The sequence below is a fragment of the Dermacentor andersoni genome, chromosome 3 (assembly GCF_023375885.2).
Source record: "Dermacentor andersoni chromosome 3, qqDerAnde1_hic_scaffold, whole genome shotgun sequence".
In the NCBI taxonomy this organism is placed as follows: domain Eukaryota; kingdom Metazoa; phylum Arthropoda; class Arachnida; order Ixodida; family Ixodidae; genus Dermacentor; species Dermacentor andersoni.
The window spans coordinates 101,329,593-101,354,224 of NC_092816.1; the positions used below are offsets into that span (position 1 = coordinate 101,329,593).

Consider the following 24,632-nt stretch of genomic DNA (forward strand, 5'->3'; position numbering starts at 1 on the left):
AATTTTTACTCAGCATTCTGCATACCCCCTTCTCTCTGATAAGGAACTGTCCGGGTGCACAGATACAGGCCTTGTTTCAAGAGCATAAATCATGACTCGCACGATAACTTTTTTGGCACTCAGACCTCTGCTACCTACCATGGCTTCTGCAAGCGCCGAAGATAGAAACGTCAATCGAAGGGCTTAAAAATAAAAGCGACGTTTCCACAGTAGCAGCAAAAGAATTAGTGTTACATCACCTATTTGAGAAGTACCAGGAATCTAGTCACGTCTACACGGATGGGTCTGTATTCAAAGGAAGTGTGACTGCAGCTTATGTTATACCATCTTTAGAGGTAGAGCATGCTTGTCGACTAGAACGCACGTCGTCACCCACAATAGCGGAATTAATGGCAATTCTCCAAGCCACTCATTTTATCAAAAGATATGCGACACCAACAAAGTGGGTGATTTGTACGGACTCCTTATCGGCTTTAGCATGTCTTGAAAATATTGGAGAGTCAACCACACGCACGAATAACTTGCGCAGTACTGAACAGTTTAACTCAGGCTGATGAAAGGAGACATGAAGTGATATTACAGTGGGTCTTGGGCCATGCTGGTATAGCAGGCAACGAACTAGCGGACTCATTGGCAAAATCAGCCCATCAGGATGCAGAAATTCAACTCATTCCTTTATCACCAATGGACACAAAACGGATATTCAGAGTATTAAAGAAAGGCTTGTGTATACCAACATGGCTCAATGAAAACACTAAGGAATCAATCCTTTACGAAGTAGAACTTCAACTTAAATACCAGCTGGATGTACAACTTTCTAAAAGCACCGAGGCACTAATTCATCGACTGCGCATTGGGACAGCATACACCAAACATTTCCTACATCGAATCAAACGGGCTCCTTCCCCGACTTGCTCATGTGGCCGCGACCATGAGGATGTTCGCCATCTACTCCTCGAATGCTTCATATACGAGATGCAAAGACGGCAGCTAGAACCAGAGCTACACTCCATTGATCATCACCGGTCTTTCTGACTAGCGAAATTGCTGGGCTCATGGCCATCAAAAATAGCACAGCGAAAAGCATTAATGCACTTGAACATTATTATGAAGACAAAGGCATCCTTAACAAATACTAGGTATTGCACTGAATAATCACACGATGTCACAATAACGTCCTTCTATTATTTGTAATTATTAGTGCTTGTGTATGACGTGTTATACATTTTTTTGTGCGTGAATTATTTTAACACTGTGTAATTCCTCATCTGTTTATATGCTCTTCGAAGTCTAGATCACGACCGTTTGTGTGTGTTTGTGACTTTGTTTACGAACTCATTGTGGCGCAACTTGCATTTGAGTTTTATACTGTTATGTTCATGGGCGTATAGGGCTATGCTGTGAATTTCTGACCGTATGAAGTGGTTGCTTTTCATTTTCCTACATATTTTTTGTATTGTATTGCGCTATGAGAAAAGGACTAGCCGTCACCATTATAAGGTGACTACGTCTGTTTCTTTTATTTTCATTTCAATAAAAAAAGTGCATTTTAATTTTTTATGCCCGTAATGCCCGGCTCTGCGAGTATACCAGCTCATGGACTCGAATTGTGCTACCTGTAGCAGGCATATATATATATCTACATTTTATTAAATTTGAACGTGTTCGCTGAAACACCCTGTATAGTTCCTACGGCGACGAAAGCACCTAGGACCTCGGTTGCGCGAAAGAATTAAGCGTTAGCGAATAAAATTCGAGTGAGAAAGCGGGCAGAAGAGCAAAAAAGTCACTTCGGTTTGGATTATAAAAGAAATGATGCGCCTGAAGGCGCTTATTTGTGGCAGGGAGGGCATTTCGGCAGCGTTTGTTGTTTCGTTGCTGAATTCCCCAGAGAACAGAGCGAGCCTGCCAGTGACTGGCACATCTGAAGCGGCAGTATAGAAAGGACTATGCCTATGCACCTGCTCGTGATATGCCTGCAGTCCCGTATTGAGCCGTGTCGGGCGACGACGCAGTTTCCGTGAAATGGCAGTCGGCAGGAGAGACATAGAGAAACCGCTTCTTCAGTAAAATTTCCTCTTGGTAAAGTGTAGCACGGAGTTACGAATGGTTTCCTCGGTGGCTCCGGGCCCCCTTACCGGTGTATAACTGTTTATTTCTGAGAAACTTGAAATTTCAGCATTTCAGCAGGAAATGCGTTGGCTTTCTGCATTTTAATTGAACGCTTACAACTTTGCTTTGATCGGGTATGTGGCGTTCTTCTCATTTTTGTTCTTACAGGCGGATGACGAGCACAGTCAACGATTATTACCTCCAGCCTTTTTATCACGCTGTGTGCTACTTCAGCGGCTGTATGACGGCTCTTATTGTAGCCGACTTCCGAGAGCGCAAAATTTCAAAGGTAGGCTTCTGAATTTAAAATCTACTTCGCGGTTTGCGTTTGTTACGGGGACAAGCTGTAATGCATGCCGACACGTAGTCGAGGACGCCCTGTGCTTATATTTCCTTTCTGATGAGTTTCTTTTTTAGAGACAATCAGCATCGAAATAGCCGAGCAGGCTAATGAAAAGTATCCCCAAATTCAGCCACTAGTTTTAACGTTAATTTGCGCGTAAAAATGCGCTGCCTGGCATCAGTGAAAACCAAAAGATATATCTGCAATAGGAGCGCTGACAATAACAGCTACGCGCTTGGAATTCCTGCTGCGAGTAAATGGCGCGGGTACCAGCTACTACGCGCGATTGCATGCCGTACGGCAGTAATGGGCGAGTGGGCTGATATGCTCGTAACCGAAAGTAGCGCGAAATCAACTCAATCACAAGAAAGGGTACGAAAACAAGCGCTAACTAATGCCTTCGTTAGTGTTTTTCGCTTGAAAAGGTTCGTATAAGCACAGTTCTTCAATCGGCAAAAAAAGACACTTTCTAACCTGGAAATGGCAAATCTCCGTTTTGTTTTACCTCTCGCTTTCTTCCCAGCCAAGACGCACAAGGTTGGTTTGTCTGTCTCTCTGTCTGTCTAACTAACTAACTAACTAACTAACTAACTAACTAACTAACTAACTAACTAACTAACTAACTAACTAACTAACTAACTAACTAACTAACTAACTAACTAACTAACTAACTAACTAACTAACTAACTAACTAACTAACTAACTAACTAACTAACTAACTAACTAACTAACTAACTAAATAACTAACTAACTAACTAACTAACTAAGTAACTAACAGGGTTGCCGCGAACATCGATCACTTCGAAGTCCGTGCTCGAATGGGTAGCGCAGCGAGCTGATGCGCCGAGAGAACAGCGATCGACGCCAACCGTCCGACCAACTTGGGCCACTGAATATGTAGCAATGGGCACACGTGTTCCGCGCTTCAACTAACCTCCTTCACGCCGACATGGGTGATTGTAGGCGTTAGACTTGGTAGGCACCACTGTTGCAAGAAACTCTTTGATGACAACTTGCGTTCAGTGGGCATGCGCCAGTAGGTGTGTCGCGTTCTTCAGTGAACGTCTTTGACGCTGACTTGGTTACCTAGGCATGTGGAACTGGGAATGTGTTGCTCTACAATGAGAAAAAAAATATCCTTTAAATTACGGGATGCTGCGCGGAATCGGAACCAGGGGCGGCTTGCGCGAACATTTCATAACGAAAACAATACCAAAGTTAAGAACGCGTTCTAGTGGGAGCAGGATTTGTCAATCTGACATTTAAAAACGCGTTCCTAAATTCGTTATTATTGTAGTTATTAAATGTTCGCGCAAGACGCCCCAGGTCACAAAGGTTCACGAGGGACAGCAATTCCACGCTTTAGCAGGCTGAGCCACAAATGCACTTGGCATGTGGCGCTTTCCGATAAACATATTGCACGGCAACGCTTTAGGGAGCTGCGCCATGAATATACTAGGTAGGTGCCGCTCTTCAAGGAACCTCTCCTCAGTTTGGGCCACTAAGTATTTTCCATTGTGTGTGCAGTAAGCCAGGTATATTGAAACTGCAAAAGCGTACAAAGACGAGAACACTTCTTCACTCTTTCTCGTCTTTGTGTGATTTTACACTTTAAAGATGCAAGTAAACCAACTAGCCCAGTTACATATTCTGTTACAGTAAGCGAGGGAACAAATATGAGCGTCATCACGCACCGGAGCACCAAGCTTCTCGTCTCGAAAGGCCGCGCGGAGACTTCTCGGCAGTGCCATGAAACGGCGCAGCGTGTCTGGAAAGGAGCGCGATAGAGGAGCCCCCCGGCTGTCGCAAGATGCGTTTTTCACCGTTCGCGCGTGCCAGCACCGCTTTAAATTTCGGGGGCCACGCCCGGACTTCGCGGTGGCGGCTCTACAAGGCGCCGGGTGTTCTCAGAGAAGCGCGAATGAGGAGTCCCGCTGTAGTAAATGCCTCATTCACAGCTAGTTTCGACGGCGGCACAGCGTTATGTGGCTATGTCGATTAAACGAACACGGCTTACAGTCGACACTAATCGTGATATTGGTTCTGCCGAAACTTCTATTCAAGCTCCAGTCGAGAACGCTCCTTTTAAATCGAATCTTTCTTCGCCTTTTCCCCTAAGTATGCTGGGTAGGGCTGCTGACTTTTGTTTTGTTGAGTATACAATAACCAGGGCAACCGGGTCTGTGCCACTGGATGTGTGCCACTTGGTATACGGCCGAGCAGATAAATTGGGCGGCTGGCTATGCAACACCAGGAGCCCTATGACGTAAAGAGATTTCAACCTGTTTTTAATTCCACTCCTCTGACGTCAAATTTACGTAACCACCAACGCAAGCATAGGGCGGTAACCCACAGCGTTGTTTGAAAAGACCAATCAAACGCGCTTCTCGTTTATGAGATGTCACTTCCTTTTGCTTTCAAAGCGAATTGGATTGCCGACATACAGCCGTTTTTATTATCTAATTGGCTGAGAAGAGAAGAGGAGCACGCTCAAGTGGAGAGAGTTTCGATTGGGACGAGCAAGCACATTGAAATTAGATAACCGGATGAGGAGTGTGGTGCCGGCGCCTGCGATTGGTCAGCTTCCCATTACTTCCATTAAGTCCCCAAACGCATGCAAAGTGCTCCGAGTGGCCAGTCGCGCGGCAATCTTGCGTGTATTCACGCAACAACATTTTGCAATGTTTGTGACGTTATTTAAATCATGAATCAAGGACATAAAACAAGTGCGGCGTAATGGCAATGCGTTTCTTTCGCATTTTCTGCTAAATCGCCACTGACTTTGTTTCTTACACGTTGCAGATATATCAGCTGGCAGGATGGTGCGCATCGATCAGTTGCGGCCTCTTCTGTGTGTTCGTGAAGTTTCCCTGGTACTTAAGCATGAAACCCACGTCAGATGGCGCAGAGCTGCTTGTGGCATTCTTCGACAGAATACTGTGGTCGTTCTGTCTCTCTTGGATCACGCTGGCATGTGCTACGGGTCGAGCTGGTGAGGTTGCCCTCGTGTTGGTTATTTATCAGAGGAAGCTAATGCTGGTGAAAGACGGTTAAAGGGACTGACAACCCATTTTCATGGTACTTTGTTTTAGTGTAATGGCAAGCTTACCGGTCAGAGTGTGTAATCATGAAGGGCTAACGCAGCAAACGCCGTGGAACATTTTCTAGTCAAGAGTTCGACGGAATGCCATCTGGTCAGGTGAAAGCATCGTTAGAAAATGAAGCAGGTCACTGACCATGACCATTGCAAGGTCAAAATAAAATGAAATGATGCTTCGAGACCGGTTCGGAATGACGTTTCGGGATCTGTACGGATTCCAAAACATCATTTTATGTTTACTTTGCCTGTGGTCAGTGAACTGCTTCATCTGCTAACAACATTTCTTAATCAGAATTTTTCGATCCGCAGTGATGATTAAGTCGTTCACTGGAAGCAGGCTGAAAATGATGATAGGTAAGTGCGATAGCGAATATACACCGGCATTAGTGGGAGGCAGGCGACGAGTGTTGCCATGCTGTAAGAAAGTATGATTTTGTTTCTCAAGTCGATGTTCCTGTGATTCATGTTTTCCGAATTGTTGAATGATTTCTGCGATAATTGTTTCGTGTTATTGCGCTTTCCTGTCCAACTACGTTGGTATTTAACCAGTCAAAACGAAACCAATCGGATCGCAAACCCAACGACGCTTCTGCACGTGATTTGGAGTTCAGAATGTTTCCGTAGCCACGTGTGCGTTTTTATAGAATAATGCGCCAGTGTCTAATAATATACCAACTGCAGTTTTAAGCAATCATTATTATGTACTTAATAAGAGCCGACTTACGTCCAGTAATCTCATAGAATACATCCGAAGTACCAAGGTATGACCGCCAGGTCTGACCACTTACTGGTTTTTGAAACTTTCTTTGCCAATTTAAAATTATAATTCCTGCTTAAATCGTGAAAAGCGTGCTGGATTATATCACTTTAAATCATGGTCATTTAATTTCCATCAACGTATCACAACACATTGCGGCCAGTTGTCAGTCCCTTTAAGGGTACCTAATGCAGATTGCCGAAGGTCGTTTTTCTTTTTGAAGCTGGCGAGAACCATCACATTTTTTTTTGTTTGCAGTTCATACACATAACCTAAATTTTAACAAACCCTGCTTCTCTTCAGGTACTCTGAGAAAGTTCTTGTCCTGGAACGCGTTTGTTCCGTTGAGCAAGCTTTCGTATAGTGTGTACTTGATCCACATGCCATTCCTTGAACTGTTGGTGGGATCATCAAGGGAACGAATCTACTGGTCAGTATTTAATCTGGTAAGTTCTACGCCACCAATCGTACTCTGATTTACCCCGGTGCTGACCGAAACGCAGCCGTGTTGTCGGCATTCATTCAATAAAATATGATTTAATTATTTTTTTGTGTCTGCAGTTCCACAACAAGGTCACCAATACTTGGAAGTTTATTTGTTTGATATCATACAGTGTTGAACTGTAGGCAGGGCTCAAATTTTTAGCAGGAACGCTGTTGAAAGGCTAACACAGGCCCAGTTGCCAGGCTCCGGGGCAGCTCATCAATTTCGCGCATGATAATGTTAGTGGTTGGCTCTTCTTATTGAACGTACCAGATGAACCAGGCGACAAGAAGAATACTAAAATCCTCAGCGTCTCGCTATAGTCAGTATCACTGTACACAGTGGCAGCGTGGCTATCCATAACCAGAACTGCCCTTCTAACCAAATAGCGACGTGAATTTAGCAATTAATTTACCGCTCTTGAGGTATAGCTTCTCTACCAGTGCACGTTTCCAGTGAGGCAGACTGCGCACGATCGCCCAGTAAAATTGGAGACAAAATGAAACTGAAGACGTGAGCTTTACCATCTGTAGCTCTGCCTCCGTGAAATCGGGCTGACTGAATCAAAATGAAAAGATGAATGGCAATAATCAATACCAATAAAGACACAAACAAAGCGAGCATCATCAGGGTATACTGTCCAAGGCCGTCCCAAAAAAGAAGTGGTTTGTTCACATGTCGTCACTCACCGCGCTTCAGGGTTCGAGAAAGCAACTCGAAACACGTTGGTCGTTGCGACACCGTTCGCCAAAATAGTAGTGGAACATAAACTTATTTCAGGTGAAGTGTTGCCTTCCCAACAACTTTCGGTTATGGAAGGCATATAGAGTTTATAACGGAAAGCCATGTTTTGTTTGGGGCACACGGATTGAATATGTGGCGAAGCGTCTAAGACTTGTCTGTGCCTCTCTTTATGCATTGCGATCTCTATGTGATTTATCTGTAAAATGCATGGGTTACAAAGATCTCGGTGAATCGGTTATTTGATATGGGTGAACAGTTTAAGGTCAAGCTTCTCCAAAAAAAAAAAAAACCTTGAGCACTATATTTCATAAAACCGCAGCACATTTATCTTACGGTACGCAGTACTGCGGTCAAAATCATGCGACTAGTACGAGCCATTTCAGCATGCATGATGTTGGCAAAACAATACATTCTTGGTGTCGTTGAAAGAAACTACCTTTCTACTTCTTTCAAAGTTCATAACGTCAAAGCCCACATCCTATGAAAAATAGAGCATTATGTTGTTCCCCGAATATTTGCAAACTATGGCCGACGGACTCGCACTTTTCATATTCCCATTTATTTTAATAAACTACACACTATGCTTGCCCATCCACCACCATGTACCTGGGAAACGTTGTTGAGAGCTTGGGTGCAATCCACAGATTACTAAACACATTCTTGTATTGTCAGTCGAGCCGGTTCTTGCTCTTATTCTCTGCGTTCACGCACATTTTCTTGCCCGTATTAGTAATTGTGTAAGCATTGTTCTAGGGTATATTTATTCATTGCATAAGCGTTATGTTCTTATGCTTTATGTTGTTTTACTGGAACAGTGCACTCCTCAGCCGATAATGCCCAGTCACGCACACAATCCACACGGCTTATGCGGACTGAATATGTATATGATGTGCAGTTTAACTTTGAATCTATCTATCTATCTATCTATCTATCTATCTATCTATCTATCTATCTATCTATCTATCTATCTATCTATCTATCTATCTATCTATCTATCTATCTATCTATCTATCTATCTATCTATCTATCTATCTATCTATCTATCTATCTATCTATCTATCTATCTATCTATCTATCTATCTATCTATCTGTCTGTCTGTCTGTCTGTCTGTCTGTCTGTCTGTCTATCTATCTATCTATCTATCTATCTATCTATCTATCTATCTATCTATCTATCTATCTATCTATCTATCTATCTATCTATCTATCTATCTATCTATCTATCTATCTATCTATCTATCTATCTATCAAGACGATGTAACTTCAGCCAAGCTTTAAAAATGCACAGATGCCACGTAGCTGGACAGAACAAACGTAATGTCGTTTTCCGTCGCTTGGATACATTTTTCATTACGCCTGATTGCATCATTAGTCCTAATTACTTAACAAACTTCTCAATTATTATAAGTAGGTGAAAATCAAATTAGAAAATTGTAGATGAACACGAAAAACTTGCGATAGAGTTTTCTATTGATTAATACGTGCTACATACAAGTGTTTTTGACAGCATGAAAAAAGCCCGCTACTGCGCGCAACACTGCCACCTGACTGGTCGCTCGAAGCATTTCGAGTCTATTCACGGGCTGCTTTTATGCGCTGGAAAAACACATTTATGTAGCACGTATTGAGCAGCAGAAAGCTGTATCGGGAGTTTTTTATGCTTCTCTACAATTTTCTGATTGACACTTTTCATCTAACTATAATATTTGAGAAATTGTTTAACTAATTAGGACTAATTATGTAATTATGCTGAATAAAAATAATCTGATATCTCAGACGAGGGCAAACAACGCTACCTTGGTTCTGTCTAGCTACGAGGCATCTGCATATTTTTAAAGTTCGGCTAAAGGTACGTGGGACACCCTTTATGAGCTTGTTGTTTTACAATGGATAAGTAAACGTTCTCTAATGACTAAACCTGTTAGCAATTATGTTTTTCGGCTAATTTCGTCAATAAATATCTGGGCGAGCTGTCTGCAAAAAGTCAGTGGCCGACAAAGTCGACAAACGATGGAAAGCCATGTGCCCACAGACTCTCATTAGACTTTCCATATAGAGACTATAGTAAAGCCTTTCTACTTTCCTGTCAACATTAGTCAACGATATCGCATAGGGCTGTTCAGAAGGGATTATCGAAAAAATAACTGGCGAAGGCGCAATTATGCATGATACCTTGGTTCAAGCCCAAAAGAAATCATCAATGTTGACAGATTGACCTTTTTGAAAGAATTAGTCAATACAGCATTGAAAAAGCGCAAGGTTATAGTAGTGTGTCAATCTGATTCAAGAGATTTTTCCGAAATAACATAACAGGCGCTGACGACACACAAAATGGCCGTAGCATTACTGAGCGCCGTTGCCAAATAAGAAAGCTGTTATTCAACGGAGTAGCGCGCACACGCACACGGAGAGGTACATGCACGCACAGTAGAGAGCTGACTTAACGCACTCATGCTGCACGACCAGCGAATTCCAGCACGCTGGGTTCTCGCACTCTAAGAGCCCCAACGTTTGGCTTGTCTTGGCAAATTATCAAATTCGAATTTTTATTCCCTTGGCGTCAGTCCGAACCCCTGCACGGCGCCCAATATGAATAACTTGGAACTGAGTGATATTTCGATAGCCGATAAACTTTTAGCTTTACGGCAGTGACGTCATTGAATAACAGTTGTGCACGAGAGAAATTGAAAAGAGGAGGCAGGGCGGCGTTTATTTTCAGTTTCATACTGCAACTGAGAGAAGTCTGCTGGTTTACCTATACAGCTTGAGTTATCGTTGACTACTATATAGTGCCCTTCACCCATCTTGCGCGTATGGACTGTCTGAACTGTTTAAGCAATGCCTTTTGAGTGAGCATACGCGCACTTTGTTACGGGACAAAACCACACAATTTCCTTTGCAGGTCACACTCACCTTTGCCGTGCTCGTCTGGTGCTTCCTGCTGTCATACATGACCTTCATCGCGTGCGAGGCACCGACCGGAGCGCTCGACAAGTTGCTTTTCGGCAGGTTGATTGGAAAGGGGGGCGCCCGGAGGCAGGAACATCAAGAAAAACTGGCAGGCATCGACGTGAAGACAGAGAACAGTGGTGGAGAGGGCAAGGACATTTCGCTGTGCAAACCAAGGAGTGGCGCTCGGCCATTTAGTAGTGAATAAAGCGGTGCTCGTGAGGCCAGGAAAACGGAGCAGCATTGTGCTTGGTCAATAAGTGTCAGAATCGCACTGGAATGCCAACTACAATATATTCAAACAAGACAACGCGTTGCCTGTGGTGGATTCACTATTGGAACTTACCGAAATGAGTACTACTTTATTATAAATGGTTCAGACGAAGGGAGCTGAATTAAATTTAAGGGTAGCAGCCCAGCAAGTGACGAAACCAATTGCTGTAGGAGGTGCTTCGTTGGCTGCGAGATGAACCTCCTCTTGTTCACTTTAATGCTAATCAGTAGCCAAAAGCTGACTACTTCTACTACTACTACTACTGCCTTTGATATTACAACTACTACTACTACTACATAGCACTTCTGCTTCTTGAAATAGGCGGCAGTTGGGACTAGTTCGGCATTGAGATTGATTATCCCGAGGACCATCGACGAGGGTTGCTTGCGGTGCATTACGCGGTTGTAACTCCCCACCCAGAGGTCAGCCGACCCAGCCCTCCTTTAGTTCGTCGTGTATGTATGTATGTATGTATGTATGTATGTATGTATGTATGTATGTATGTATGTATGTATGTATGTATGTATGTATGTATGTATGTATGTATGTACAGGGTGGTTTTTGAGACACCAGATTTTTTTATTAAAAGGCTACAAGAGCAGCCAACGTGGCGTTCTGGCAGATGAGTTCCTATAGGTGAGGTGGACATTCTTTTCAGCTAATAGCTTGAGCTTAAGAAGACTAATTAACAAAAGTGCATTCATGAATAACTTTTTATTAGTGCCTTATGGGTCGTTGCTTAATGGCGAATTGCTATGAAGTCTCATTTTATTAGACTCTCATTTTTTGTAAGCTTATATAATTAAAATAATACCTAATCCGAGACATCTATCATCAAATTTCAGCAATTAGTCGAGGAAATATCGAAACCGAGTGCCTCGGCAGCGCAGAAAAGCGGCCCCGCTATCATATCAGAACCAAACGCCCCGTGACAACAAGCACGACGAAGTTGGAAACGAGACATCTTGGCCGATCGCGGCACTTAGCGCTACGGTACCTTTGCATGGCAAGCGTGTGCTTCTGTATGAGGGGTCAGAATTTGCCTCGGCGTGCTGTGATTCAAACATCACCCCGCAGTTCCTTAAGGGGCGCTGCCGTCTGACGCGGAGCAGCACGCGCTCAGTCTCTACACTGCCTGGATTTGGCCTTTGATTTCAATGATTTATGTCTCATATTACGTGCGATTTCTTGTATTTCTAAAGAAATGGTCACGCCAGAAATTGGGACGGCCTACAGGTTTTCTATATAAACAACTGCCATGAAGTTATGAAGCAGCGAATTAACAAGCTTTTGTTCACTAGTCTTTTCAGAGTAACTTATGCAACAGAAAAGTATTTCCGCCTCGCCGTAGAGCCTGTATGCGAATACGTGTGTCTCATGGTCATAGCCTTTATATAAAGTTTCTGTATTGCCTATAAAGAACATGTATGTATGTATGTATGTATGTATGTATGTATGTATGTATGTATGTATGTATGTATGTATGTATGTATGTATGTATGTATGTATGTATGTATGTATGTATGTATGTATGTATGTATGTATGTATGTATGTGTGTATGTATGTATGTATGTATGTATGTATGTATGTATGTATGTATGTATGTATGTATGTATGTATGTATGTATGTATGTATGTATGTATATATGTATGTATGTATGCACCATACTCGTTCCAATACACTTCCCCCTGTTTTTGGAACCACCATCAAAATTATCCTTTCGACCTATATTCGTGAACAAAGGTTTCAAGAGTAGCAAGCCAACCATCAAATAATCCTCGCTGGCCAAGAAGGTGATACATAACAAAGATAACTATTACTTATGTAGCCATTGCAATCAAGAAGAGAACTTGGCATCACCGATTGTTTTGTTCGATTTGCGAGTGGGCAGCCTACAGTGCCTGAAATAAAAATTGTAGCGGGGAGTGCATGGGCGGGGTTGGCCCGGGGCAAAGGGCATACATTGCCCCTTTGCCGCAGGTTAATCTCTACGGTTAAAGGAAGGTTAACCGTACAGATTAAAAAAAAAACATAATCAGCAGAAGTTTAGTAGCAAATGCGAGATAAATGCGTCAGCGATTACGTTGCATCGCATTAAATTACCGGGCTCATGAGTGACACCGCGTTCACCCCATGACAAAGTGTTGTTCATGAGCTTGCTCAACACATATCCTGCCCTCTTCGAGGAACAAAGCCCAACTAGCTGTGGCCCGGAGTAGAAGCGAGATTGCGCAAATTCTGGCTTTCCGAACGTTTGCTTGCGCTCTAACGATTTGCCGGCGCCGCGCTTTTGACAGCGGTCGTCTGCTCTCCGAGGTGAACGCACCAATTGAACACCGCCTACTGGTAACGTAGGAGGCAAACCGAAAGTTTCGAATGGGAGATGTTTGCGCGACCTCGCCCCACATACATACATACATACATACATACATACATACATACATACATACATACATACATACATACATACATACATACATACATGAATACCGACATACACGCTCTCTCATCCGCTCTCCTAGCACGAGATCGGCTTCTCACACTTCACACACGTACAGTGTTTTTGCATTTACAGACTCATAATACTAAGCAATCAAAAATGCCGAGACACCACATAAACACACGAAAAACACGGCGAATACGGGATATGGAAATTCAAGACGACGAGCAAAATGAGAAAAAGGTGAAAGCAGGAGCCAACGTCTCGACACGTGGACTTGTCTTTTTCAAGGGGACATATGCGCTCCTCGACACAGTATGCGTAGGTGCGGTTCTTGTCAAGGGGACTTAACGACCGAGGGTCTGTTAGCGGAGAGCGTCTACAATCAAAAATAAAGATGATGGGCTGCTGAACGTCGGTTTGAGGCATGTGACGTAGCGCCGTGTGTCAGTCGGTGGACGCGTCATTGTATGTTCTTTTCGTGGAAGGGGTCTGGACGTCGACGAAGGGAGAGAGAGACGTTTATATCTGCTCCGCGGGAGGTCAGTGAACTATCGTTTCTGTGGAAGAGAGAATAAAAGTAGGGGCAGAAAACAAGAATAAAAACGAGAATAAAAACATAAATTAAAGAACGAAAGGAATGAGTGAAAGGAAAGGGAGGTTGGAATATTATTGACAACCCAATAAAAAAGTGTCTGAGCAAATCAATGACAAATAACTAATTGCTATTGCCTATAGTTTGAAACTTAGAATAGGGAATAGATAATAAAGCTCCCTTTGAAACGTCTATGGCTATTGGTTGGAATGTCGTGAGCTTATAGATGAGGTTTGATTCTCTCTATTTTCTTTCTAGTTCAGAACGGGAATTTGTCTGTAGAGTGTTGAGTTTAAGTTTATCAAAGTTAAGACCTGCTTGGTTGAAATACTCGGCGACGGCTTTTGTGAAGCTTTTTAGCTGTGTCCGCGCGGTGTCCGTTTAACCTGACGTTCATTGATTGTATCGTTTCAACGAAATATTGTTTCTTACAGAAGAAACGTACAAACATATAAATTACATCGGAACTAGTGCAAGTAAAGCTAGTTCTCACTTCGTGTGTATAGCCATTTGCGGTGCTTTTGACTTTAATGTCACCTTGAAGGTTCTTGCATGTTTCGCATCTGAAACGAGAACATGTCTTTATTACGGGGGAATGATGTTGGCTCTCTATACATGCACTATCATGCCCTTAAAGTTTCCGTCGCCGCGATAGGCAATCCTTGGTATCACCGGGAACGCTTTCCTCAGACACTTGTTACTTGATAATATTGGGTAGTATTTCCGTAGGATGTTAATGTTCGGGAGGGCATTAGAATATAAAGGTATAAATGTTGGTGGTCTCTCAGATTGTGGTGTAGCCTGTTCTTTAGCTAATTCCGGCTGCCTCTCCAACCTTAACGCGATGTCATAAGCCCTGTCGAGAGGAACTTGTGGATAGTTTCTTTCTGCTACCGTTGCTTTAAGGTAACGTAGGTGGTGGATATAATCCTTTTATTCGCTGCTGTTTCTTCTTATTTGTCTCTCTTGTCCGACAAAATTTCCGCGCTTTGAGAGTCGTGGGTGGTGTAGTCTAAATATCGCTGGCTATCTGTAGGCTTCCGATCAAATGTCATTCTCAGTTTGCCATTTCCTATGTAAACCGTCGTGTCGATGAAGTTGAATTGACTAGGAGAGTGGTGAGCAGTAAACTGTATACTCGGGTGAAAGCGGTTGAAATCGTTAATTAGGTCGGTGAACGGCGTTTGTGATTTTCATTTTTCACACCTTCATGGGACGGCTTCAAGCAAACCTGATAAAATAACACCCTTTAAAACCCCACACCTACCTGCGTTACATTCACGACGTATTCACAATATGGGAACACGGCAAAAACGCGCCAAATGACCTAACTATCACTTTGAGCCGCTCTCATCCGAGTATTAGGTTTAATGCTCACCACTCTCATCGTCAAATCAACTTACTCGACATGACGGTGTACATAGGATGTGGCAAACTGAGAACAACACTTCACCGGAAGCCTACGGACAGCCAACACTATTTAGATTGTACTAGTTAATCCGCGCGACACTGCAAGCTAGAATTTGTTGTCGGACAAATGCAATGAATAAGTACAATCTGCAGCGAAGACAACGATATGTGTGCCACCTAAATGACCTTAAAGCAACGCTAGCAAAAAGAAATTATCTACCAGTTCCTCTCGACAGGGCTTATGACGTCGCGTCAAGATTGAAAAGACAGCCGGAATTAGCTACACCGAAGAGCCTACACCAGAATCTTGGAGACCAGCAACCTTTATAGCAAAATGTTCTAATGCCCTTCTTAACATAAACAACATCCGAAGAAAATACCACCCAATATTATCAAGTAACGAGCGTCTGAGAAATGCGCTCCCGGTGGTACCAAGGGTGACCTAGCAAGAGAAACACAAGTCCGTCGACTTGTCGAAACGTTGGCTCCTGCTTTCACCTCCTTCTCATTTTGCTCATACACTTATTACACAGTTACAGCTGCGCGTCCGCAGCCACGCACGTACCCACCCAGCCACGTGCCCACCTAGCGGCCGGGCGCAAAAGTTGATAGGTGGATGGCTCAGTGGCAACGCGCGGGAGCCGATTGCGTGCTACTCATCGCTCCCGTACGCTATAAGTCGACTTCGGAAATTGCTGTAGCTGCACCGTACTGTAGGAAACTCACGCCTTCCTTCGTTCGCAGACATCTCGGAAAACGCGCTATTCTCGGCACGTGAGCACGTCGCACAGAGCCCGCGGGGACCCCTGTGGAGCGCCTGGGAAAGTGTGGGCGCGTGCAAGATGCCGGGAGTAATTCCTGCAAACTGCGTTCGCGCACTGCCACTAACTCCCTGCGTACGCAGAGCTGTTGCGGGCGCCCAACTATAAGCTGTCTATTAACGGCTGAAAAGCAGTTACGAACCCCTCCCGAGCAGCTACGCTGTAAAAGTGGGATATGCTTTAGAATTATTTCGTAGGTGTTGTTTCTGTTATACATTAATTTCTTACGGATATTTAAAAGCAGCCCATGGGAGATAGCGCAATTCCACCTATTGCGATGGCTTGCTGCAAAGGGTGAACATTACCAGCAATACAAAAAGAAAGGTTGTAGAGTTCGGTTATTTGCCTGTTATCACTGTTTCACAAATTAAGTATTCCAGAGGTGGACAATGCACAGACAGCGCCCTGCGGCAATGAAGAAAAGCTATCGGGGTGGTGCTTCTGCACCTGTTCTACTGCGCCAAGTAGACCCGCAACGTACGGCAGCTTTTGACAACGTCTCAATGACAAGTTCGCCAGCCACACCGTCGGGCACTCTGAATGGTCTATGGGTGGGTGCTACAGTTTGGCCTGGCTCGTCTAGAGCACTGCACGGACCTTATTTTCGGCCCGGACCCGGCCCAGGCCAGCTTTATGAAGCTCGAGCCCAGGCCGGGCCCGGCCCGAGCGCGGGATTCCAGCGTGGGGCCCGCCTCGGACCCGTGTTTCGAAGCCCGGGCCCGGTACGAGCCCAGGTGTTCATTACTAAGCTTAGCCAGGGCCGCTGTGCGCATTACCAGGCCCGGCCTGTAAGTAAAAACATATTTTTCTTTGCTTACTCACTGGACCCTTATATGTCAGCCTAACCTTCCCCGGGATTAATCAGCTGTAGTGTATAAGCAATAAAAGAGCGAAATCTTTGTTTCTGTAATGGGAACCTCAGTGATCTGGCCCATTGCCTGTGTTATTTTTTCCGCTGGTGCGCATGCATTTACTTTGATAGCTCGATTTTGTGCTGTGAGATCACCTAGCATGTGAATATGTACGCATATATTTACAAACAGGCGAATTCACGAGCATACAGAACAAAATAAACACACAAATAGAGAGAGAGCCCTTGCGTTAGCGCTAAATAAATAACGCTATCGAGAGTTTTAACAGGGCGATATCGTAAAAGCGGTAACAGGGAGGTGGCTTGAAGTGTGATTTTTCGTATAATTTATTTTTCTGTACGTGGAAAGAATGTTCGTTTTCGTGGGAAATAAATTAGAACTTCATCTGTTTACCAATTTCTTTACAAAGATATACTTAGAGCCGGCTCTTTGGACGTATCACTTCAGCTTGGCATAGAATGCCTTGGACCATGCAATGCATAATGTTCTCGCGTGCGCGAATGCACCACTTAGGCCCTTTAATGAGTGGGCTCGCGTACGGCCCCGGTCCGTGGCTTCAAGCTCGAGTCCGTACAGGACCCGCCGAAATACTCTTTGGACAGCCCGGGCCCGTGCAGTGCTCAAGGCTCGCCTTGGATAGCGGGGCGGTTCCTTTGGCAATCTCACAGTGTGGCCATTGCATACAGTGATGACAGTTGTCTATGGTGTGAACAATGACCTTGTAGATATCCTCAGCTACAATGTAATGTACGAAAAGGCTTGTGCACTTTCGCACAGTCGAGCACCAAAGTTTAGAGAGCATAGCATGAACAAAAAAAAAGTTATTTCTTCTAGCACATCCATGCAAGGAGAAAATTGTATGACTGCATGATACTGGCCAAACAGGCGCAGGTAGGCAGTACCGCTCGATACCGGTCTTTATGCCTAAACTGCTAAATAAATTTCAGCGGCACCTCTGGTATTTAAACTTTTGCACTGGGCGCTACGTCCGTCAACATTCTTCAACGCAACGAAGCAAGTCGGGTCTGCAGGGAAGGCACAATCACGCCGAAGCCGCTGCTTGAAAAGCTAATTATGTGACCAAAACGAGGTTGTTCAATTTGGACTTGTTCTCCCGAGAGTCGCCTATTAATTTTAGCGGTGGAAGTACGCCGAGTAGACGAAAGAAATCCTTGGCAGATCCACGATAATCTGAGAAACTCCTGCATCAAGGACAGCGAAGCTATATAAGGGAGTTCTCACACTCTTCGGAAGTCCTTGGGGTATGTTTTTCTACTGTTATAAATCTAAAATTTTTTGCAAGCGCTTGATTATAATCGGTGAGACTTCGTCGTTACACCTGACTCTTTTCATCTGCTTCAGCATACTACTTCAGCAGACTACCAGTGTTAAAAATCTGGTGGTCTAGTTTGTTCAACGCCTGTCGCATCAATTGCAGTTGTAAGCAAGTTGAACTTAACTATTTGTGACACTGATGTAAGTATTCTATCACTTTTCTTTGATTTCTTTGATGTCAGTGCGCAAGAATATTTCTCTAATTCTCAGCCACTCCATGTCCGGTATTTCAGTCTTTTAGGCCCCTAGAGAACTTGTGAGTGCACAGCCAAGGATGCTACATAATTGTTCGTAAACATCAGTGATATTCGCAGTTCCTCCCATCTTTAATACTGCCGTGGCGGTGCTGGCTGCTGGAAGGGCAAAGCTTCTAAATGTCAGATGGGGACCTCAGCGTTCCAGCCTTGCAAACATTCTAGGGCACATCACGATGAAGGCGCAGAATATTGGCAGGCACACAGCTGGTGGTTTCAAGGGCTAGGCCTGCACGATCAGCCTTCCGATGAGACTTGCTATCCCAGCCTTGCGAGCTCTGGAGCAGTCATCGTTGTGGTGGCGAGATAAGTGTGCACTCTATGTGCTCTTCACTTCAAAAGCTAGGCGTTCAAAATGAATGTCACTGAAGAAATTTATTGTCCCGGCCTTGTAAGCTTTCCAGTTGTCATTGCAGTTGTCCTTCGCATCGATAGGCAGGTCATCGGCTGCTCCGAGGGCTGGGCTGACAGGTTGTGTAATTCGCCCCAAACCCCCAGATGACGCCTGCAGCCAGAGTACGAGTCCTGGGTATTACGGTAAAAAATGTAAAGAATCGAGACAGATGCCATGGGTGCCCCGATCTTGCTCCTTTAATGGAACCCTGGTGTGAACGTTCATGATAGAAGAGTGATGCTATCTTCCTCTTGTGTTTGCTATAGGTACGAGGGCATTCAAGGCAAGAAAACAGGAAAAGTAAATGACCTATTTGTGCGTATTAAGTGAGGGACTAGTCACTGTGGACCACGAAGCCCCAGGTGACAAAAATAAAAGGAATAGCTGGAACATGGAGGAAAGCCATGTAGGAAGGTCGCCCTGTGGATTGCGCTGAAGACATGCCATCAAGACTTCACTGTGCCAGCGCCACCAATCAAAACCTGGCCAACACATCGCTACAAGAGTACGCTTTGTAACTTCACCAGGCCACAGAATTCTAACACAAGGCCTTTGAGCTCCCGCTTCTGTGGCCAGAACACAAGCTTCTCGATATGGTCGCCGCTTCTTTGGCCAAGTGTGGACGAGAAGTTCGAGATGTCTTGGACCCTTCGGTCAAGCCTGTAGTTGCTGGGGCGAGTGCAGTGCTGCTTCCCTCATCGTCTCACCTTGCTGCAACAGTGAAATGTTTTCTTTGGCTGAACAATACTTTTTTATTCGCTTTGTTTTGTGCCACTGCTTTATTTGTTGTAATCTGCTGTTCCCGTCAAAATGCCATCTCACTCTCTGCTTCTAACTTAAATCTTTCCATTTACTTCCCCTTGCATGGGTGCATTAAACTTTTGCAGCACGTATGCAATGGCTTTATTTTCGTTTCGGTACTATGAGGTTTTGGGTAAGTCACCAATTCCAAATACAAAGGACCTGCATCATATCTACTGATTATTGGTAGCCATGTGGGAAGCAGGCAAACGCTGCGAACATGTAGTGGCTTAAAAACCACTCCACATAATCTGTTGCGATTTTTAGGCCTGCCAAACTTTGAAGAACACGACAGTGCAAGCCAGAAAGTACTTAAATTATAAAAATACACAAATAATTATTCGGTTATTCATAATGTTGACTGTTTATTAAGTAAACACTCGCAGATTTTATTCCGTAATGATGCTGTGAACAGCCATGCAGCTCAATATAGTAGCAGTCGCAATGGGTCTGTGATGCAGACATGCAGAAATGAATATGAAGTGTATTAATTAAATAAATTCATGTAACATCTGACGAGAACTCAGTTGCCGTATACATGCAGCCGTGCAGGTAGGCATGCATAATCAATAAGCGCAAAAAAGTAGGCCATAAAAATTGTTCAGTGGCTTGTTTTATTTGAAATTGATTTTGCCCAAACTACACACAAATGAAAAATCACATATCTGTCTCAATATGACAAACATAAATGAGGGGGGAAATGACAAGACGAGGAGGAGAACAAAGCCAGAAAGTGATTGGACTTGGTTCGAAACCTGACAGCAGCTTCAAAGCATGACCACAAGGTTGGCCCAGGATGCTAGACAATAGATGTATGTTGGGAAGAGTTCGAGGGTATTGTGGTCAGCTCCACGCTTGATACATAGTACTATCTGCAATGCGTGTCAATAATTGGCCTCCTGAAAGTTTTTTCTTGTGTAAGCACGGTTGTGTATGTTTCGGCTCATGAACGGAAGTTATAGTTACCTGCTTCTGTGCCTGAATTGACAGATGAGCACGCTTAATAAATCAGGACGTGTCAATAGTGTACTGAGTAGGCGTATGTTAGCAGGATAGGATTTTCTTTGTCTTCAGTTATATTTCTCATCAATTTACCTGTTGTACAATGTAGACCAATGAAGGCCCAAGAATAAGAGGGAAGATGAAAAAGTGAATGCATACATGACTTTCTTTAATGACAAAATGAACGTTTTCTGCTTCAATGTCATATTACATACCTGCCAACTTTTACAATTCCATCACAAAATGTCAGGTTTCTAGAGGTTGCTTATACTTCTTCGATTGACGCAAATAATTACAACGTGGGCATTTCTTAGACACTTCATCATCTGCACATGATCATCATCACATCGTGTTCTTCATCTTCATCTCTTGTGGGGACCCATATTAAAATTGATCTCTGCCTTCAGCGTGTTCGGTCCCCCATGTCTTCGGGTCGTATTAAAAGTCATGCTAACTGCTACGTCACAATAACATTTTTTCATTTGCATCCTGGTAAAGGCGAAAACTGATCTTAACGAAATGCAAATACTATCAATGGGCAAAAAGCCAGACTACTCAGACCAACTCAGTTATTCAGATTTACTGGCAGCAGCACCACATGTAAAAGAGCAGGTAATATTTTGGCTGACGTTGCATGAATATTTTGCGAATAAATATAACAATCATTTATTTTTCTATGACGCAGACTGTTTGCTGCGAATATAGAGCAGCGTGCCTTTTCATAGCGCCTCTACAGAATGAAGCCATGTAACATTCCCAGAAGTGTTGCATAATTGTTTCTTAAAATTAACTTTGCCACAGTACAGTCTTGCTATGCAGTGAAGCTAACGCAATGTACGGCGGCGAAGCATATTATAAAAGTGGAAAGGAACCGCTGTCACGGGACATATAATGTGTTCTTTAATTACACGTGCGTGCACCCACCGTCTCCTGTCAGTAAAAGCACCAATATACCTATTAATTGTACTAGCAGGCCATCTACATTGAACATGGCTGTGGCAATGTGAGCTCTTATTTCAACCACCTTGCAAGGATGTATATAACATTATAGAAATAATAAACACTTAAAAAACATGAACACAATAAAATTTGGCTTGCTAAACAAAATGTTACTTACTTACAGCTAGGGTCCCACTTTTCACCCCAGAACATGGGCCTTAAATCTCCACAGAAATCTTTGAATGGCTGCCAGTACAGTTATTACATGTGTCGGTATTTCTACTATGACAGGGGACAGTAGGTGCGAGCATCTGTAATTAAGGAACACACATGTCCTGTGACAATGGCTGAATTACGGAAAAACTGACTTTAGGAAACTGAATTATGCAATATTTTTAAACCCTTGCCCAAAGCCAACGAAATTACTTGCGCAGAAAACAATTCTCAGCATTTCTTACTATATTTCAGTGTTTTCTGTCTGCAACGTTAGTACTTTGTGCATATAAATTTGAAGAGTCTGTAATACAAATGGTTTGCTTGTATGTAAATGGTCTATCGGGTATCTTAAGCGCCAAGTAGAGCACAAAAGCAAGATGACATACAACACAGAAAAGCTGAAATTTGGCTTAGACAGCACAAGCTAGTAAAGCAATGAAGGGGGCTAGTTGGTGAACGTTCATGGTTGTTTTGCGCTCAGTTTTACACAGACGATAAGGAAGGACAGGACGTGGACGGACGTTGCGCTAAGTCCGTCCACGTCCTGTCCTTCCTTAATATCGTCTGTGTAAAACTGAGCGCAAAACAACCATGAGCACAAGCTAGCATGAATTTTAGTTCTTGTGTAAACGTATTTTTACCATGAGTTGAAAAACCCTGTTCACTTAATGCTGAAGATAAAAGTAGACAAACTTTTAAGGAATGAAAATGCACAGGGTAGGCTCATCAGAAAGTATAAACTTTGTTTTTTAGTGAGGGCTTGTCACAAGAGTTTAAATGTGGTTTGTAATGAGAGCTAATTTTGAATGCTGATAATCCTAAAATTTTATCATATTAAATCATTTAATGTGGATCTAGCTTCGTCGCTTCCTCCTCCAAGTTTGGCGTCGGCGTCTAACCAAGTAGACGTAGCAGGATACAGCTGTACCATGAACAGGGAAAACATGAACGTTTACAGGACAAAAGACTCCTGCCAAATAGACTTAGCGGAAGGGCTCAGCACTTGCGTGATGGGTGTATTTAATAGCTCATGCAATTCAGGGATGCTCAAACAGTAAACATGTTTAATATCTCGTAGCGACGTGACTGTCACCTCTAACGCAGGCGAAAAAGATGAGCTCACATGCAGGTAGCGCGAGAGTAGAACACGCTAGCGCCTTTGGCCAAAGCAGCCGCGGTGTCAGCCGGCCCCGAGATCCCGTGGCACCATGGCTGGTTGGCTTAAACAAACACTGGCTATGGGGCTACCTCTTCGCTCCGCCTCCCACAAATTGATGACAATGATGACCGAGCCCAGCCTTTCTCCTACTTTGTGACCAAACGACCGAGCCCTGCCATGCCAGCATCAGCGCACCGACTTTACCATGGCGAGTAGTGACGTGGCCTCGCACGGTTCGGGAGACTACCTGCGATTGTCGGGTGCCCGGAAATTCTACATTGATATGCCGAACATCTGGTTCATCCAGCTAGACATCCATTTCCTTTTCAACAAGGTTCCAGGCTCCGGCTGCGTTGCAGCCTCTGGCTCTCAGCCCCTGCTCCGACTTCTACAAGAACTTGCGGGCAGCCGCCCTTGCTCACTATGTCACTTCGAGCATTCACTCTCCTCCAGCCGGTGCTCCATCACAACAGCTCTCGCCATCTATCGTGTCATTCTGCGTCTTGTCGTCCCACATTAACTGCGTCCACCCGTGCTGGTCGTTAGTATGCGTTGACCCCAGCATCGAACCTCTACTCGGTCCGTAAGCCTCCTCCTCAGCTCAAAGGCAGCTGCTCAACGACTCTTTCCAAGGAATTCACTGGGGCAAACGTAAGTGCCCTCGGCTACTCTACAGCTCGTCGCTCTCCTTCCATGGACGTTCGCACAATCTACTGCCCGCTTTCCACTCGGGGCACCTCACTCATCACCAATTCAGAGGCGCAAATTTCACTCTTGCTGGCACGGCGCCGCCACAAGCACAACCTTCGTGATGCATTTAGTGACCACTGCAACCTTGATGCTATCGGGACTCGAGATTCTACTGCAAGCAGCAACAGGCAAGTCTTGCGATGTTGTGCTCGCACCTTCCGCGGATGCATGGCCTACCGAAGTTTTGCAGGAGCAACTCTGCCATCTCGTTTCTTTAGCTCGAAAATCACTTCTACGTCAACAACATGAGTGACCAACACTTGCGCTATCTCCACGCAAGTCCCGAGTTGCCAGACGGTCTTCTTTTGGAACTCCGACTTCTACAGGTCCGGGCATCTACGAGTGCCTGTGGCAGGTTGCGATTTTGCACTCTGGTACCATTGTGGCTGCGCCGCACTCACAACCTATGCTGCCTGGTATATATCTCTCATACTGCGTGAACCCGACACTACCAATGACGACACAATCTGCACACTTTACCTGGGCTTTACCATTGGACTTTATTTCAATAGCACTTTGCACTAGGAAGTGGGCCCTGTAGCCGTGGGACTATCGCCTCCAACGCAGGCAAAGGAGATGGGCTCTCGCACAGGCAGAGCAAGAATAAACATGCTAGCGCGCGCTACCTGAAAGTCCGCTCCCGAGATCCCGTGACACCATGGCTGGCTGGCTTGAATAAGCCGTAGCTACGGTGGCTACCTCTTCATGCTGCCTCCCATAAATTGGTGACCAGGACGACCGAACTCAGTGTTCCCACAACTTCTTTCTACATGCACCTCTGCTCACAGTGCTTCTGTCGCAAGTCAGAAAACATTGCCTTAGCCTGAAAGTCATTATTGTATTAATGTAATTAACCATGAGGACTTGTTAATTTGAATT

The 24,632-nt window shown here is 44.3% G+C and overlaps 1 protein-coding gene across 1 annotated transcript; it reads left to right on the forward strand.

Annotated features, from left to right (window-relative positions):
• Nucleotides 1-5,273: 5,273 nt before the first annotated feature.
• LOC129387170 (nose resistant to fluoxetine protein 6-like) lies at nt 5,274-10,742 on the forward strand. Its single transcript, XM_055075896.2, has 3 exons — nt 5,274-5,447; nt 6,616-6,758; nt 10,443-10,742. The coding sequence occupies exons 1-3, from the start codon at nt 5,339-5,341 to the stop codon at nt 10,695-10,697; spliced, it is 507 nt and encodes a 168-aa protein (XP_054931871.1). The 5' UTR covers nt 5,274-5,338; the 3' UTR covers nt 10,698-10,742.
• Nucleotides 10,743-24,632: the final 13,890 nt, after the last annotated feature.